Below are 18,190 nucleotides of genomic sequence, written 5' to 3' on the forward strand. Positions count from 1 at the left end.
AGGGATTTACAGTTTTGTTTTTGTCAAATAACATATCAAACACTATTAAAAAAAGGAACTATTCAAGTTCATGATGCGTGATCAAAACCGAAAGTTTCTGTGATGACTGCCCTTGCACTGTTCACCATGTAAGAACTTATTCACTATGTAAGAATTTGTTCACCATGTAAGAACTTGTTCATTATGCTTCAGAAGATTGAAGACTGTTGAGAATTAGGCTTGGGGTTGATTAATGATTGTGCATTGAGTCCCCTATACAGAATTTTATTGTTGTTAACAACCATATGATCAATGAATATAAGAGATGACCTCTCAAAAAAAAGATCACTGAATAGGGAGTCAAAAGACCAAAGTTGGAGCTCTTGGTTGTTCCCTGAAGACCTATGAATATTGTGTAAGTCCCTGCCTTGATTTCTCCATCTTTTATTAAACAGGATTATAAAGCCTGCCTGGCTTCTGAAAAAAAAAAAAAAAAAAAAGGAACTATTCAACATAGGAGCACCTAAATATACAAAACAAATACTAACAGAATTAAAGAAGGAAATAGACTGTAACATGTTCACATTTTAGGAGATTTTCACATACTACTCACATCAATAGACAGATCAACCAGACAGAAAATAAATAAGGAAACAGAGGCACTGAACAATACAACTAAATCAAATGGACTTAACAGGTATCTACAGAACACTCCATCCAAAAGCAGCAGGATATACATTTTTCTCAAGTGTACATGGAACACTCTCCTGAATAGTTCACATACTAGACCTCAAGAAGAGCCTCAATAAATTCAGAAAGATTGAAATTTTATCAAGCAGCTTCTCAGAGCACAATGGTATAAAACCAGAAATGAATTATACAAAGGAAAAAAAAAAAGGAACTATTAAGTTCTATGAACTTAAATTACACAACGAAAAAAAAAAGGAACTATTAAGTTCTAAATTATATGAACTAAATTTTAAGTCTAAATTATATGATATTCTTGGGGCTATAAAGCAATTCCTAAATTATAGGTTATAGGTCCTCTAAAAGCTCTTACATTTAAAAGAAAGAATAAACAAGAGTCAAATATAAATGTATTCACTTACCTTTCTTTATTTTAGGAGACCCCAAAAGATTGCCACTGCCAGGACAGGTACATGATGTAGTCTCGTTGGTAACAATTACTTCTACACAACTACTGCCATCTTCCGTACCACCACAGGCTTTGCAGCTGTTTTCTATGAAGTCTGTTTCCTTTAAGGATCAATATTAAGAGATAGTAAAAGCTTTACTTGCATAATGGCTACATTTTAATTTCCTTAATATTAACAATTAGATAGGAGTTACTGAGGTTAACAATTAGAAAAACTATTCTCATGAAATCACTAAATTACTTCAAGACTATGAACCAACTAAAAGCAAGTTAAGAGTTAATGGCATCAGGTGAGTCAGGAAAATCTCAAAGTGTGGACTGCTGACCCCAGGGGTTCCCCAGATCAAAATTATTTTCATAATCATATTAAGATGTAATTTGCCTTTTTCAATGTACTGACACATTCCCTGCTGATACAAAAGCAATGGTAAGAAAAGATGCTGGTGGCTTAGCGTAAATCAAGGCAGTGGCAACCAAAGCTACTTAACAGTCACTACAGTCTTCACTTGCCAAGCACTCAGAGGAAATAGATAAACAGATAATTTCACTTATGAACATCTTTGATGAAGTAGTAAAAATGTTAACTTTATTAAGTATCAATTTGAGTTTAAGTCTTTTTTAACAGTCTATGTAATAAATGGGAAGTGTGCTTAAAGCACTTCTGCCTGCATACCAAAGTACAACGGTTGTCTCAAGGAAGAATACTTGTGCAACCGTCTGAGTTGCAAGCTGAACTAGCTGCTTTTTTTTCCTGGTACATCAACTTCACTTGAAAGAAAGAATGAGAGATAAACTATTTCACTTGAAAGAAAGAATGAGAGATAAACTACAGTTATTCAGGCTTGGATATTTAACAGACACTTTCTCAAAAATGAATCATGTCAGCCTACCACTTCAAGGAAGACAATGGACAGTATGTGATGTCAATGATAAATTCACAATTTCAAACTATAATCAAAATTTTGAAAACTTGAATACACAAACACAATGAGCTTGAAGCTTCCCAATACTTAAAGACCTTTCTGATGAGATCAATAGTGGTTTCAATGTGATTATCTGATATTACAACAAGAAATGTCTGCCTAACTCAGTGAACCATTATCTTTCAAATGACCAAAGCATGATGCTTCAAAATCATGAATGAGTAAAAAGATCTATTCAAAGAGCATTTCAGACCAATGGATTTTAATTTAAGAGGATGAAAGGGTCATTGGTAACGTGTCAGGTTCACATTGCAACTAATCTTTAAGAAACCACTTGTCTAGTTGTAATGCCAAAGAATATCCACAATTATCTGAAAAGGTTTAGATTAAATACTACTCCCTTTTCCTACTCTATTATCTATGTGAGGCCAGCCTTTCTTCATATGCTTTAACCAAGCAACATATGCAAACAGACTGAATATAGAAGCAAATATGAGAATCCATCTGATTCCCTGTAAACCAGACATTACAGATTTGCAAAAATATAAAATAATGCCACCCTTTTCACCTTTAAAGATCATTTAAAAAAAAATGTTATTCATGTTAACATACAATGTGCTCATTATTTTTAAAAGAAAAAATAATTTAAAATTTCTCCATTTCAGTCTCTAATACAGCAAATGTTGATAAGTATAATCCACATAAACAAAAGCTCACTGGGCACTTCAATTTTTAAGAATGCAAAAGGTCCTGAGACCAAAATGATGAGAACTGCTCTAGGTCATGCATACGGTTAACTTTCCACATTTGGACTTTGCTCTAACAACATACTAAGTCAAGTCAAAAGATAACTATCCAACATTGTCTTTATAAAAACAAATATCTGGCATTAAAATTTTTGACCTACACAGATTATAGTAGGAAAAAATCTAATACACAAGCTGCAGGAGCTCACTTTCTGGAAAAGCATCGTAAAAATGCCAAAATCTAGCAAAAGCCAATAATATATGCTATAAGTCAACATTAAAGAATAATACTATTACCTTCTCTTGGCTTACTTCCTTTTCATCTGCTGTTTGTAAGGGAGTAGGAATATCACAAACACATTTATTTTTTCGTCTGTTCTTCCGTTTTTGGCGTTTCTTTTCTTGCTTGAGTTCTCTTACTCGTTCCTCCTCAGAAAATTCTTCACAAAGTTGTTCCAATCGGCTGATACCCTGTACTTTTTCCACAGTCATCTATTATAAAAACAAAGCTGATCAAGACAAATGCTGGGCATAGAAGCCACAGGGCATAAATATGCAAAGAAGTAAAAAGCTAACTTTTTCAAACAATAAGGCTTCTCTCTCACTTACCAACTTCACATTTCCCTGTATGGCCCCGGAAGATGACTGGTTAGCCAGAGACGGGTAAGATTCCTCAAGGGAGGAACAACCTAAGACAGGCACAGTCGCAGGGGGGCCATCAGGTGAGAAATTGGGGATCAACAGAGGTGAGGCTTAGAACCTCACCCCCCCGTTCTGAGAGAAATCTTCTGCATACGTGGATGTTTTATTGCCCTTGTCTAGCTTGGATTAACACATAGTCTACAGGCACACACCTGATCATCTACATGTGCTCTCTTACAACACTAAACTATGTTTTCTACCTTTATCTTGTATCTACCTACCACTTCAGCATTTTATTAAAAATAATAATAATAAAGAGAGAAATGTGGTATCCACATGTAAATCAAGTATAAAAACCAAATGAGTATTCATATTTGAACTGACTGTTTATAGTTCATAATGCATGAGCAAAACCGAAAGTTTCTGTGATGACTGCCCTTGTACTGTTCACTATGTAACTTATTCATTATGTAAGAATTTGTTCTCCATGTAAAAACTTGTTTGTTATGCCTCAGAAGATTGGAGACTGACAAAAATTAGGCTTGGGGTGGAATAATGATTGTGCATTGAGCATTGACTCCCCTATACAGAATTTTATTGTCGTTAACAACCATTTGATCAATAAATATGAGAGATGCCCTCACAAAAAAAAAAAAAAAAAAAAAAGGACAGACTTCCAATGGTAAAATAAATTAGTAACCGGGATGTAATGTATAGCATAAGGAATATAGTCAAGATATTGTAACAGCCTGGTAGGGTGATAGCTGGAACCTAGAATTATGTATATAAATGTTCTACCACTGTGTTGTACACTTGAAACTCATGTAATGTAATACTGTGTGTCAACTACCCTTCAATAAAAAATAATTATTAAAAAAAAATAAATAAATAAATAAATAAAAACAAAGCTGAGAATGAATACTGGTCATAACTCATTTCCATGGAAATTGTCATTTGTTAATTATAAATGTACCAACCAACACTAATATTTCATACTGTAATTTTGCCAGGTAGTCCCACAAACAATCTTAAGTGTTAATACTTTAAATGATGACAGTCTTAAAATCTACTTAGGAAGTGAATATACAACTAATCCTTGTGGGAAAGGTAGATTTATACACACTCCTATCCTAAACCAACAACATTCTAATTTTAAACTTCATAATTTTAACACAGCTAAGTAAACATTCACTCTTTTCTTTCCAGACCATTTAACCTGATTAGATGATCTAGTTTCTGAAGTCATAAACATATAAAACAATAAAGAATAGGAAATTTGTTCAGCAAGAACTAGTATGTATCTCCTCAGACTTCCCTGAACATTGCTTAGAGTTCACAGATGGGTTCTGAAAAAAAGATTTATATAGTTTTCACCCCATTCTCAAAAGGGACTGGTGACACAAAATTAAAGGATTACAACCATGGCCTAGAATGTAACAAAATATTCACTACGCAAAAACATTCTGCAGAGTACAACTGAAAAAAAATTGTTACCAAACTATAAGCACTAAGCCCAATACTGGCATTTTAAAAAGACTTTAGTGTACTTGTAAAAAAATCATTCTTACACCCTGAACAGCCAAAGCAATCCTGAGAAGGAAGAATAAAGTGGGGGGGATCTCACTCCCCAACTTCAAGCTCTACTACAAAGCCACAGTAATTAAGACAATTTGGTACTTGCACAAGAACAGAGCCACAGACCAATGGAACAGAAGAGACTCCAAACATTAACCCAAACATATACGGTCAATTAATATACGTTAAAGGAGCCAGGGACATACAATGGGGAAATGACAGTCTCTTCAACAGATGGTGCTGGCAAAACTGGACAGCTACATGTAAGAGAATGAAACTAGATCACTGTCTAACCCCATACACTAAGGTAAATTCGAAATGGATCAAAGACCTGAATGTAAGTCATGAAACCATAAAACTTTTAGGAAAAAACATAGGCAAAAATCTCTTAGACATAAACATGAGTGACTTCTTCATGAACATATCTCCCCGGGCAAGGGAAACGAAAGCAAAAATGAACAGGTGGGACTATATCAAGCTGAAAAGCTTCTGTACAGCAAAGGAACCATCAACAGAACAAAAAGGTATCCTACAGTATGGGAGAATATATTCATAAATGACAGATCTAATAACGGGTTGACATCCAAAATATATAAAGAGCTCACACACCTCAACAAACAAAAAGCAAATAATCCAATTAAAAAATGGGCAGAGGAACTGAATAGACAGTTCTCTAAAGAAGAAATTCAAATGGCCAACAGACACATGAAAAGATGCTCCACATCGCTTGTCATCAGAGAAATGCAAATTAAAACCACAATGAGATATCACCTCACACCAGTAAGGATTGCCACCATCCAAGACAAACAACAAATGTTGGCGAGGTTGTGGAGAAAGGGGAACCCTCCTACACTGCTGGTGGGAATGTAAATTAGTTCAACCATTGTGGAAAGCAGTATGGAGGTTCCTCAAATGCTTAAAATAGAAATACCATTTGACCCAGGAATTCCACTTCTAGAAATTTACCCTAAGAATGCAGCAGCCCAGTTTGAAAAAGACATATACACCCCTATGTTTATCGCGCCACTATTTACAATAGCCAAGAAATGGAAGCAACCTAAATGTCCATCAGTAGATGAATGGATAAAGAAGATTTGGTACATATACACAATGGAATATTATTCAGCCATAAGAAGAAAACAAATCCTACCATTTGCAACAACATGGATGGAGCTAGAGGGTACATGCTCAGTGAAATATGCCAGGCAGAGAAAGACAAGTACCAGATGATTTCACTCATACGTGGAGTATAAGAACAAAGAAAAACTGAAGGAACAAAACAGCAGCAGAATCACAGAACCTAAGAATGGACTAACAGTTACCAAAGGGAAAGGGACTGGGGAGGATGGGGGGAAGGGAGGGATAAGGGCCGGAAAAAGAAAAGGGGCATTATAATTAGCATGTATAATGTGTGGGGGGGGTACGGGGCGGGCTCTACAACACAGATGACAAGTAGTGATTTTACAGCATCTTACTATGCTGATGGATTGTGACTGTGAAGGGGTATGTGGGAGGCACTTGGTGAAGAGGGGAGTCTAGTAAACATAATGTTCTTTGTGTAATTGTAGATTAATAATACCAAAAAAAAAAAAAAAAAGACAGCAAAGAAAAAAAAATCATTCTGGCATTCAGATAGCATTTACTTCGTATCACTTGACATCAGCAGGCAAATGGGATGCATTAAAGGTTTCTAATTTTGTTGCTTGTTTTTGGGCTGCTTTTAATTTTTTATTAATTATGATTCATTGCAGCATCTTGTTAAATAATTGTCAACTTCAGTTTTCTGCTCTGAGGAGGTCTAAAAACTGAGACTGGCAAAGTAACAGGATCAAAAAACAAAGAAAAATCCAAAAACTTCTAAATTGCACTTCCCCAGTGAATTCCTCCCCCAGCTTCCCCAAAAGCCACGATGCTGTATCAGTGGATCACAGCCCCTTTAAAGCAAGGTCAGAGTTGTGGTGGACATTAAGATTCAGCCTAATAACTTGACTAAGCAATCTTGGACACTGAAGCTGCCCATTGTTCTTACCTCAAAACTCTTTCGTAAAGCATCAACGCCAAGATAGAAAAGCATCTGCCATGTCTGCTCTTCTGCTCGTAGTTTTTGCCAGATTCGATGCAGTCTTTCGTAAAGATGAATTCCCAAGCAGGTCAGAACTTCTTCTTGAGCTATGTCTATTGTCTTAGCATGCCTTTCTCTTCGCCTATAAAGGCGGGGAAAAAAAAAAATCACACGTAATTCCTGAACTCTTAACTGAAACAGTTAAAGATGGATAACGTATCTTCAAGTTCAGCTTTTAAACACAATCTGCACACCTAATAATCTAACAGCAAGACAATTAAACATTGAAACTCAATGTTTATACACATCCATGCACATATGTATATAACCAAAGAGAAATACACAAGCAGGTAGAACTGAGTCCTAATATTGCTAAAAATAAGGTAATTCAGGAACCGGCCTTAAAGAGATGGTTTTCTGGACACAGAGAAGTCATACATATGTGTACAGTTCAGAGCAGGCATGACAGTTCACTTTACCTTTCAAGTAATGCACATGCCTATTTGATTTGTCTCTTTTATTTGAGGGGGAATACAGAGAGGCAATGCCAAAGATTCAATCACAGGCAAAGGCTCAAAGGTTCTCTAGCCCAATCTTTAGTAGGATTGTTCACAGAACTTCAGGGATAAAATAACTTCATATTCTAAATGCCAAGCAAAACACAGGCACTCAAATGAGAGCTGGTACACAAAACACTAAAGGAAACAGGTTCAATGTATTGTAATGAACAATTTTTTCTTACTTTATTTTTACAACAAAGCCAGTAGATAAAATTTTAGGTCCCCATATGATTTAATAATAATACATACAGTTCATGAATTACACTCAACAAAGTATTTCTTAACCCCCTTTTGCAAAAAACCTCACCGCCTGTGCAAAAACTATCATTATGAACACAATTTAAACATGGAAATGCATGGATGGAGGGGAAAAAAATCACTTCTATCATTTTCAAATGAAAATGATAATCTACAGTAATGAAGGCCAGAAAAGCCTATATACTTGAAGCAACAAGGAGCAGAAGACTGAACCAAACACCACAAAACACTTTCTCCCTATTTTTACTCAATTAAGAAATGCATATTTTGAAAAAACAAAATCTTTACAGGCATACCTTAATTTTTATATATACATACATACACACATATATATATGTGTGTATGATGTATATATATATGTACTGATCAGAAGTGATGGAAATAAACTTTCAGTAATAAAATGAAGCAAAGCGCTAGATAGCCCATTCTAGCAAATTACATACTCATACCCTCCTGCGAACTCTGGCTCAGCACGACCCAAGAGATGTGCAATGAAGTCTGTTTCACAGCAAACATGTATGTGTCGTTCATGTGGACAGCACCGCAAGCCTTCATAGAGTGCAGCACAGTAGCCCTTCTCTTTGCTACAATCAAGTTCACCAATAAGGATATTGTATGCTCGGAGGACTTTATTTTTGCAATCAGTGCAAAACCTGTTGAAAAGAAAAATCTTAAGATTAAGAACTGGCTGTGTACTTCATGAGGCATATTATAGTGTACTAGATGACACTCCCCTCCCATATAAAGCATTTTAAAAAGCCTACATATACACATTGAAAACATACACACATTAAGGTAAATATAAATTTAGGGATTACATGAGCATAGCTAGATCTCCATTTGCAAATGAGTTTTAAATCAGAGAAACACACTGGTCCAAAAGAATAAGGCAGACATACACCTGTTAGTTTATAAAATACATGCTCAGAAAATATTAGCTGCCAAGGACTAACGTACCTCCAAGAGCTTTTCATACAGGTCAATAATAAAACAAAGGAGGCTGCAAACCAATGACCCACAGGATCCCTTTCAGTCTCTGAAAATAGCTGGTATCTTCACCAGTAAACCTTGATTCAGATATTTACTATACCATTTTAATACATGACTAGCTAAGCATTTGGGGAGTATGGGGAAGCAAGAAGAATGGGACAGCAGACATGTGTTTTTGGTTTACTGGTAATTTCCAAAATATCAAATTCTTTCTTCCTCCCAAAAGGCAAGTTTCTCAAAACACAGTCATAAAATTATCAACATATACATAGAAATGGGCTTAAACTCAAGTGCATATAATGTGGCTGAAATGTAGAAGAGCATATGAATATAGAGGAAGAAGAAATTTTCTTTCAGAAGAAACTAAACCTTATTCAATCAGAAAGAAAAAAGAATAGAGCCTGGTTTATCTTTGAATTCAGCAAACAAGGAAGAACTTGGTCTGATGAAAAAGGCATTCTCAAAATATTAATTGTCCCTCTGAGAAGATCAGCTGTTGTGGAATGAGGAAATTTTTATCTCTTAGATTTAAGGGAGCTCATTTCTTAAATCTCTTGAGGTGAGCTCATCTATTCGCATGGCTTCTGCCAACATGTCTTGACTCTGTTCAAGTCTCCGCCTTTGGCCTGAGGGCCAAATACACACTGAAAAATGAGGGACATCACAGATGTCCAAAAGGTAACATGTTAAACTCACTGTCCAAAATGAATGGCAACACATTCCCTTCCATTCCTGTTAAGAATATCATCAGTCACCCATGATGGAAATGGTTAATTCCTACTTCACCCTAGATTCTCCTTTTAGGGGTAAAACCAATTGCTATCAATTCTTCCTTACACCTTCTGTGGGTCCCTTCTTTTCCATTCCCTCTGTCCTGTTTCAAACAAATTAGCTAATTTTATGAAAAGCTTCTTAACTGGCTTCCTTGCTTCTGCTCTTCCCAGATCTCTCTCTCACACCAAAACAATTTTTTCAGACAAATCTGAATTATCTCACTCTTTGCTTAAAAACCTCTTCTCCATGAATAGAGTTCAAACGCCTTATATAAAAGGCCTCCAGCGACCTTTCCTGTTACTCAGCCTACTATTTCCAGCCTTATTTCCCAACTCACTTCTCCCTACATGCTTCTCCCTACTCTAACCTGCCCCCATAACAAACCATATACAAAATGCACTTTGAAAATAGTTGATGTATCCCTACTTCCAAGTCTTTTTTTCTTCTGCCTCCCCTCCACATCCTTCTCCATTTGCGTAAATAAACAATACCCTCCTTGAAGAAGCCTTCTGCAATTCCTGTAACTAGAATTCAACCTTCCTGTGTTCCTAGTATTTCTGATTTACACCACAGTTCTTACTATAGTATTTACCCTTATATTGCCATGCATTAGTTTGACACACACATCTTTCTGGCCCAATATTAGATAACTGTGTTTCTTGAAATGAACATATGATAAGAGGCTGTAAGCTTACTTGGTAAACAGAGACAATAATGATGATAAGTGAACTTCAATCATTATGTTTTACCAATGCTTCAAAAGCAAACAGAAATATACAAACAAAAGTTAATTCAAAATGTGTTAAAGGCCTAAACATTAAGACCCGTAACTATAAAATCCTAAAAGAAAACACAGGGAGAAAAATTTCATGACACTGGAGTAGGTGATGATTTCTTGGATATGACAAAAGCAAAAATAGACCAATGACACTACATCAAACTTAAAAACTTCTGTGTAGCAAAGGGAACTCTCAAAAGAGTGAAAGACAACCTATGGAATGAAGAAAATATTGCAAACCACATACTGGAGAAGGGGTTAATATCCAGAATCTATAAACTCTTACAACTCAGTAACAAAACCATAACCTGACTAAAAAATGGGCAAAGAACATTTCTCCAAAGAACAGATATACAAATGACTAACAAACATATGAAAAGATGCTCAACACCACTAGTGATCAGAGAAATGCAAATCAAAACCATGTGATTTCACCTCACACACCTTAGTATGACCACTATCAAAAAAATAGAAAATAACGAGTGTTGGCAAGGATGTGGAGAAACTGAAATCCTTGCATATTATTGGTGGGATTGTAAAATGAGGCTACCAGTATGGCAAAAGGTACAGCATTACCACATGATCCAGCAATCACGTGGTATAGATCCAAAAGAATGAAAACAGGATCTGAGAGAGATATCTGCACTCCCATGTTCACTGCAGCATCATCCCAATAGCCAAAATGTGGGAACAACCTAAATGCCCACTGAGAGGTGATGTGGTGGTATATGAGGCCAATGGGGTATTACTTAAAAAAGAAGGAAATTCTGTCATATGCTACAACATGAATGAACCTTGAGGACATTATGCTAAGTGAAATAAGCCAATCACAAAAAGACAAATAATGCATGATTCCAGCTGTGTAAGTTATCTAAGGTAACTGAACTCACAGAAACAGACAACAGCACAGCAGTTGCAAGGAGTTGTTGTGCAATGGGTATAGTTTCAGTCATGCAAGATGAAAAAATTCTAGAGATCTGTTGTACAACATTCGTGTATATAGTTAACAATACTGTAAATGTTCACTTAAAAACTCTTAAGAGGGTTAATTTATGTATTGTGGGTCTTTTTTAACCACAAGAAAAAAAGGCTTCCCCTTAGGGGGAGAAATGGACACAGGCACAGAAATAACAACACATACTTCCATATTTTCAGGTTATAAAAGGTTAAGTTTACTTTTTCAGGTAAACAGATGGTTAAATGTCATATAGTACCAGTAACAGAACTTGAAATTCTACTTCACCCACATTTTACTGCTTTAAATCTTCAGAATAGCTTAATATGTTTGATTGTACATAATCACAAGTCCCTTAAGCATAAACAGCAATTTAAAAATATTTCACAGAAGCCGTAAGAAAAAAAGTGGTTTTTCCTGTTTTCAACAATAACCTTGCACATAAACGTAAAAAACATTGTTTTAAGGCAGAAGTTTCACAGGTTTCCTGACACCTCATTTCTAACAAAGTAATACCATAATGCCTAACTAGCTATAATTAGTGTCATCAAATCTTTATTATAAAGTGCTCAGATAGTCCACCAATAAAGTATAAGTGCCAAAAAAAGTACATTATTTAGATGTTTAGGAATCATTTTCAACTGACTGTCAAAAATTCAAACTGTAACTAAACAAGAACTACATACACAGGAATAACAAGGGCTTGCAAATCTGGCATGCTAATGTTCACTGATGTGCTTATGTGCCAGACACTATGCTAAGGAAGCCTCACTATGCATCATCAATGATCAGTACTATAGCTATTTCTATCTTAAAGAAAAAAATTGAGGCACAGAAAGTAACTTGTACAAAGTTATAATCAAGAGAACCCAGATTCGATGCAATCTCCCTTAATTACTTTCTTAATCGTAACTCTCCCTCTGCTTAAGATATTTATAAAATGGATTTCATTTTCTTATAAAAATACCACCATGGGAAATATCTACAACCATTATAGGGAACTCCACTACAGAAGCTCTGATAACTAGTCTTATCACCCAAAAAAACTACCTTTGGATGGACCAATTAATATTGAATATAAGGATCAATTCATATTATAAAAGGAAGGAATCTGTAAGGGGCCTATACATATATGTTTTTTTATCTATATAATCTCCTTCCAAATCTCTTAAATAATTGACACATTCTCTACTCTCTTGGGTATAATCAACCAAAAAGGCAAATAAACAAGGAAGTTTCTAATAAAAAAAGAGAAACACTGAATAAACAGGTTAAATCATTAGCTCAGTGCCATATAAACACCAATATTGATAATGCCAGTTTTTATCATTCATGTATATTTTCTACACGTTCCCAAATTACTTGGGCCCATCTGTCCCAAGGTCAAAGAACACACACTACAAACCAAACATGTGACAAATTTATATTAAAACAACTGCCCCCAAGAATGCCATCTCTAGAGGGCTCCCTTACCAGTTTCCTTTCCTACTGCACTCTCCCTCCCTATGAATTCCCAAATGTTAATGACACTTAGAAATTTCCTTTGTAAAGTAGTATTCTAAAAAGAAAAATCTGAAGTTACTTTCATAGTACATGAAGGACACAAATTCCAATTCTATTTTTAGGTCTTGACAATTATAGAAGAAATAATTCAAACTAAGTGAAAGCTGCTCATTTAACTTCAATTTTTAAAATGACACCATGAAATGTTTCTATCATAAAAACAAGGAGTACTAGAGTTTCCAAAGTGATGAAGTACACTTTATTCAATTTAGTCATTGTCTTTCTTAAATGGCTGGCATGGAACAAACAGGTAAGAATTACAAAAAATTAAGCTCCGCCTAGTGCCAGGTATTAATGGGAAGACTGGAGTATAATTACATGGAGGAGGTCAGTGACAGGTCAAGTGGATGACAGGCAGCTAGGGCACCTTTCAACTATAATGTGATGACTTATAGACTTACCGGTGTTTTCGCAGATATGTTTCTAGCGTTTCTAAAAGACAACTAGAGTCAATTAAAACTACTTCATCCCTGCATTCTTGGGACATAAGTTCCCATACGTCCATCCAACAGCCTCTGCAGAAAGAAACAAATATTAGTGAAAAGGAAGAATATACAAGGGTAGAACATTTTAAAAAGCAGAGTAAAGGATTGCTTGATTTTACCTGGCTGTTCCCTGGAAAGGTCCATAATGGAAAATGATCCTACACTTGCTGTCCTTCCTGTGGTCTTCACTACTTCTCTTATTTGTACTTAACTTCTCTGAACTGACACTGTTACTGCTGCCTTCACTGTAGTACAGTATAGTACAAAACTTAGTGACACTGAGATAATCTCAAGGAATAATTTCTACAGTCTAAATTAAAATCATGAACTCTTTAAAACATTATTAGTACAATATATATTGCAAATCTGTATATAATTACATATTCACTTTAACCACATTAAAATATTACTTAAATGTGTTTTACTTCTGGTCAACTATTAAGTTTACTTGATATAACTTAACAACATTTGTATTTACCAAGATAGCAACTGGTTAATATACTAAGCATTTTATGAACAAATCTACTTGGAATGTTTTAAATTCAAAAGGGCTGAAAAAATATATAAAATATTTTCACCTATAAACACAGGTCAATCTTCTACAAATTGAAAGTTCTAACAAGTTTTGATCTACTTACTGTGATTTTATAGCTAGCCCATGGTAACAAAACTCTTAACTACACTCACATTTGTGAGTAGCTGGGAAAGTTACAGATTAATTAAATAAATTTTTACATTTACTAAAATAAAGGTAACATACTAAAATAAACACTTTACACAGCCTAAATCAGTGATAAGTGCTATACAAATAATTGTTTAAAAACTTATTAAAAACTTCCTAGACTCTCCCTCCCCCACAGGTTTCAATGTGGTGCTGGTCATGCATTTGCTTTGTTTCAGATGTGCATTCCAAGAAAAATGTGTGTCTATATCCCATTCAATGACAGTCTTCTGATTTTTTTCATGATTCTGAACAACTGGTTCCTGCCTGTTCTTCTCTGCAGGTCTCACTACAGTCCTAGAAATTCATTACCTTGGATACCTGAGATGGAAAAACCTGTGAATCTTTACTTTACCTACTCTATATAGCTAAGCATTTCTCAATCCCCTGCCCACCAAGTAAGGTCATACACACAATTCAGCTCCCTACTCCCTCACAAGGGCTCAAGCCAAGGTTCAGCACTCCTTATTTTTGAAACAACCTCTACTACTCCTGTCTTCCATGTCACATCCTTCTAACTCTCAACTCCCTTATTTCCTCTTTTTCTGATTATGCTTGAGTGATCCATAAACTCCTAAAACTGAGTAACTCTAAAACTTTAAGTTTTCATTACTGAGGAAAAGGTTCATGAAATTAGGGCTGGGAAATTATTTTATCATCAGAATGTGAAAGCAGTACTCTTTAAAAAGCTTTAAAAAAAATTTCTATCAGAAGATTGGAGACTGTTGAGAATTAGGCTTGGGGTTGATTAATGATTGTGCATTGAGTCCCCTATACAGAATTTTATTGTTGTTAACAACCGTTTGATCAATAAATATAAGATATGCCCTCTCAAAAAAAAAAAAAATTTCTACAGCTCAAATCAAAATTTTATCCATATATCTTTAGACTGAAATGTCTTTATATCACTCCTTCAACTCAGGATCAAGCCTTCTGAAAAAGCCTTTCCACTCACTTGGTTTAGTCCCAACACTTTCCATTCACAGCTTAATCCATTACAACCTTACATTGCATTCACTTTTCTCCCCTTCTGATCTGGATTCTGCTTCCACTCAACCACAGATCTGCTCATTAAAATCACCAATTATCTCAGTGTTCCTATGTCCAGTGGGCACTTCTGGGTCCTGGATGACTCAGAAGCACTCAACATAGCTGACTAGTACCACCACAACACTCTTTTCCCTTGGGTTTCCTCGTACCTCTCCTGCCTCTCTTTCACATTTTCCTTACTAACTTATTTTCTACCATTAAATTGAAGTCTTCTCTTTTACTGTACTCCTCCTCTAGTTGATTGTATATATCATTCTCTAAAATAATCTTCAATCATCAGCTATATGCCTAGTATTCTAGCCTAGACCTTTCTTTTGGATCTCAAATTTACTCCAAACAGGCAGTAACTTGTTTATTTGCATGGGCATGACAATACTATTAGGAAGGCTGAGCTGGATTACTGCTATTGATTAAGCTGAAACCTAATCAATTGTATTATTATGCTTCCCTGGAGAAAGTCTAAACAGAGAACAGTGGTGGTGACCAACCAAAGTGGAAGAGAGGGAATCTTGGCTAAGCAGATTGTACTCCCTAGCCTACTATCCATATGGTATATGGGAATAACTGAAGCTACCTTAAAAGATATTGCTTAAGAGGAACTAATTCCATTCATAGTGATTCTGTAACTCAGCAAACAACCTTCTAAAACATTTTGCTTCCCATGTGGTGGGGCTGTAGCTGAAGGGGGATGTGGAGGTTTGTTTTTTGTTTTTTAGCTGAAAGACAGGAAAACATAGCTGTATGTCAATTTAATAAAAGTAGACAACTGATGAAGCAGTCACTGAGAACAAGAGAGGACATGGAATCCAGAACAAAAGTAGGAGGACTGGTTTGAATGAAGGTGGCAATGAACACAGATGTGTAAGATGTTGCGTTATCTGCAGCTTTTTAGTTCCTCAATGAAGAACATTCATAACAACAACAACAACAAAAAAAAAAAAGAAGGCACATTTTTATTCTATTACTCTGTGGCTTTAGTCAACAGGCCATTCAGATCAAGGATACTCTCTAATGAGAAAATCAGACTGAATTCTGCATTAGTTAAGTCATGAATTCTCTGCAAATACTGGTGAATCAGGTAAGTAAAGTAACCATTGTCCTAAGATAACCACTTTTAGACTGTGTAGAGTTTCACTGGGTTTAGAGTACTCGCCCACGTAGATATCAAGTAATGTGTAGTTATTATTTGGATCCTAATTCTAACAAATCAATGTAAAAAGACATTTGTTAGAAACAGTTGGGGAAATCAAAACATGAACTGGGTATGAAATTATCATTATTTTTGTTAGGTGTTATAATAATGGAACAGTCATTATGACAGAAAATGTCTATATATTAAGAAATACAATTGGAAATACAGAGTAATAAACTAACATGATGCCTGGAACTTGCTTTAAAATACATTAGCGAAGAAAAAGGTGGGCAAATGAAACAAATGCAGCAAATCTTGGTAACCACTGAATCTGGATGAAGGTATTAGGGGAAAAGGGAGCCTTGAATAGTTTCTCTACTTTTCTATGTGTTTGATAGTTTTTATAATAAAAATGTTTTTGCTCCTTAAGGGGAAAAAAAACCCCTTGTTAACAGATTATTAATTAACATCCCACCACCTGGTCAACCAGGTTTTTTTATCAGGGAGGAAAATGTCTATGGTGTCAATACTACTAATGAGATGTTAAAAAACTGATTTTTAAAATTAACTCAGAAGTGTAGTTTTACATCATCCCATTCTCTCCAAACACAGTACTTCTTAGAAACTCCCTTCAAATTCCGTGGCTCCTCCTTACCATCCCCAACCCTAAGCTATTTTGTAGGGTGCAATAGTGTGACACTGTGTTGGGGAATGGGGGCAGAAGCAGCCTTGGGCATTGTAACACCTAACCACAGAGAAAACTGCAAATTAGCTACATAAAAAAACATTTCCTTAACTGATTCAAGACATTTTTTAATCCTTGATAAATTAGAGAGATCTAGAGACAGAAAAGACAGGATAATTTATACATCATGACTATTATATAGATCAAAAATGATATTACTACTTTGAAAAACTTAAAATTGGCTATAGAGAATTTTACAAAGGTCTCAACCTCCTTCCTATGAACGTATTTAATGCAAGGAAAACACTTTGAAAAGTCAAATCTATATTGAAACCCTAAAAAAATATCAATGCAAATGGCCTACAGAACCAGGAGACATTTATTTTGACCTGTTATAGTGTAACCAATTATGAAATAAAACTAGCAATATATTTTTTTCTTTTTACTAAATACAACCAACATTTATAATCTTAACAATCACAACAAATCTTAATATTCAATTTTACTCACCCCAAAGGTTTTGGTTTGTGCGTATCTAAAGAGTGCAACTGACATCTCTTGTTCTTTTTACTTTTTGGAATAGCATCTATCATGTCATTTAGTTTGGACCTAATCAAAAATAAACCATCAAAGGTTTGATTAATATTTATTTTTCTTTAGAATTTTCAAAATCTCTATTTACTGCCTCTCAGTGAGAATGTACTTCAAGATAGACACATCACCTATTTTGAAAATTTCTCAAACCTGTATACTTGTCACCCCATTCCATTCCCAGTCTGTCAAAATGCTGAAAGAGACCTGCTCTATACAACATTTTCTCTCTCCCAGACTGCATCTGTCTCATTCATCCTGGCATCTGCACTGTACCTAGCAGTGTGCCTGGCATGCAAACATTTTATGACTGACTGCTACCTGACTCTAAGCTATCTTCCCTTATCCAAACATTATCTTTAAAATACACTTATTCTTGATGTGGAACCATCAACAGAAACTTTATGCAAAATCAGAAATATGTATAGCTAATATCCATAACCTACATCCATCAATCAACAAAGCCTGGCAACTCTTAACTTTTGAATACATCTAGAATCAATCACTCCTCATCACCTCCATCATTAACACCCTTGTCCAACTTGCCTCTCTAGCTTAGTCAACT

At 35.3% G+C, this 18,190-nt stretch overlaps 1 protein-coding gene across 6 annotated transcripts in view; it reads right to left on the minus strand.

Annotated features, from left to right (window-relative positions):
• The window catches only part of GGNBP2 (gametogenetin binding protein 2), a 32,297-nt gene that overhangs the window by 2,912 nt on the left and 11,195 nt on the right, over positions 1–18,190 (minus strand). For 3 of the 6 annotated variants that reach the window (XM_057501256.1, XM_057501254.1, XM_057501255.1), the window contains exons 5-11: positions 17,545–17,643; positions 13,566–13,691; positions 13,363–13,476; positions 8,345–8,554; positions 7,051–7,225; positions 3,102–3,296; positions 1,089–1,236 (exon numbers count right to left, since the gene is read on the minus strand). In XM_057501256.1, the coding sequence (XP_057357239.1) occupies positions 1,089–1,236; positions 3,102–3,296; positions 7,051–7,225; positions 8,345–8,554; positions 13,363–13,476; positions 13,566–13,691; positions 17,545–17,643 (1,067 nt within the window). The remainder of the gene's footprint in view (positions 1–1,088; positions 1,237–3,101; positions 3,297–7,050; positions 7,226–8,344; positions 8,555–13,362; positions 13,477–13,565; positions 13,692–17,544; positions 17,644–18,190) is intronic. The other 3 variants (XM_057501257.1, XM_036911090.2, XM_036911087.2) reach the window with 3 other exon arrangements.

The sequence above is a fragment of the Manis pentadactyla genome, chromosome 4 (genome assembly GCF_030020395.1).
Source record: "Manis pentadactyla isolate mManPen7 chromosome 4, mManPen7.hap1, whole genome shotgun sequence".
NCBI lineage: Eukaryota > Metazoa > Chordata > Mammalia > Pholidota > Manidae > Manis > Manis pentadactyla.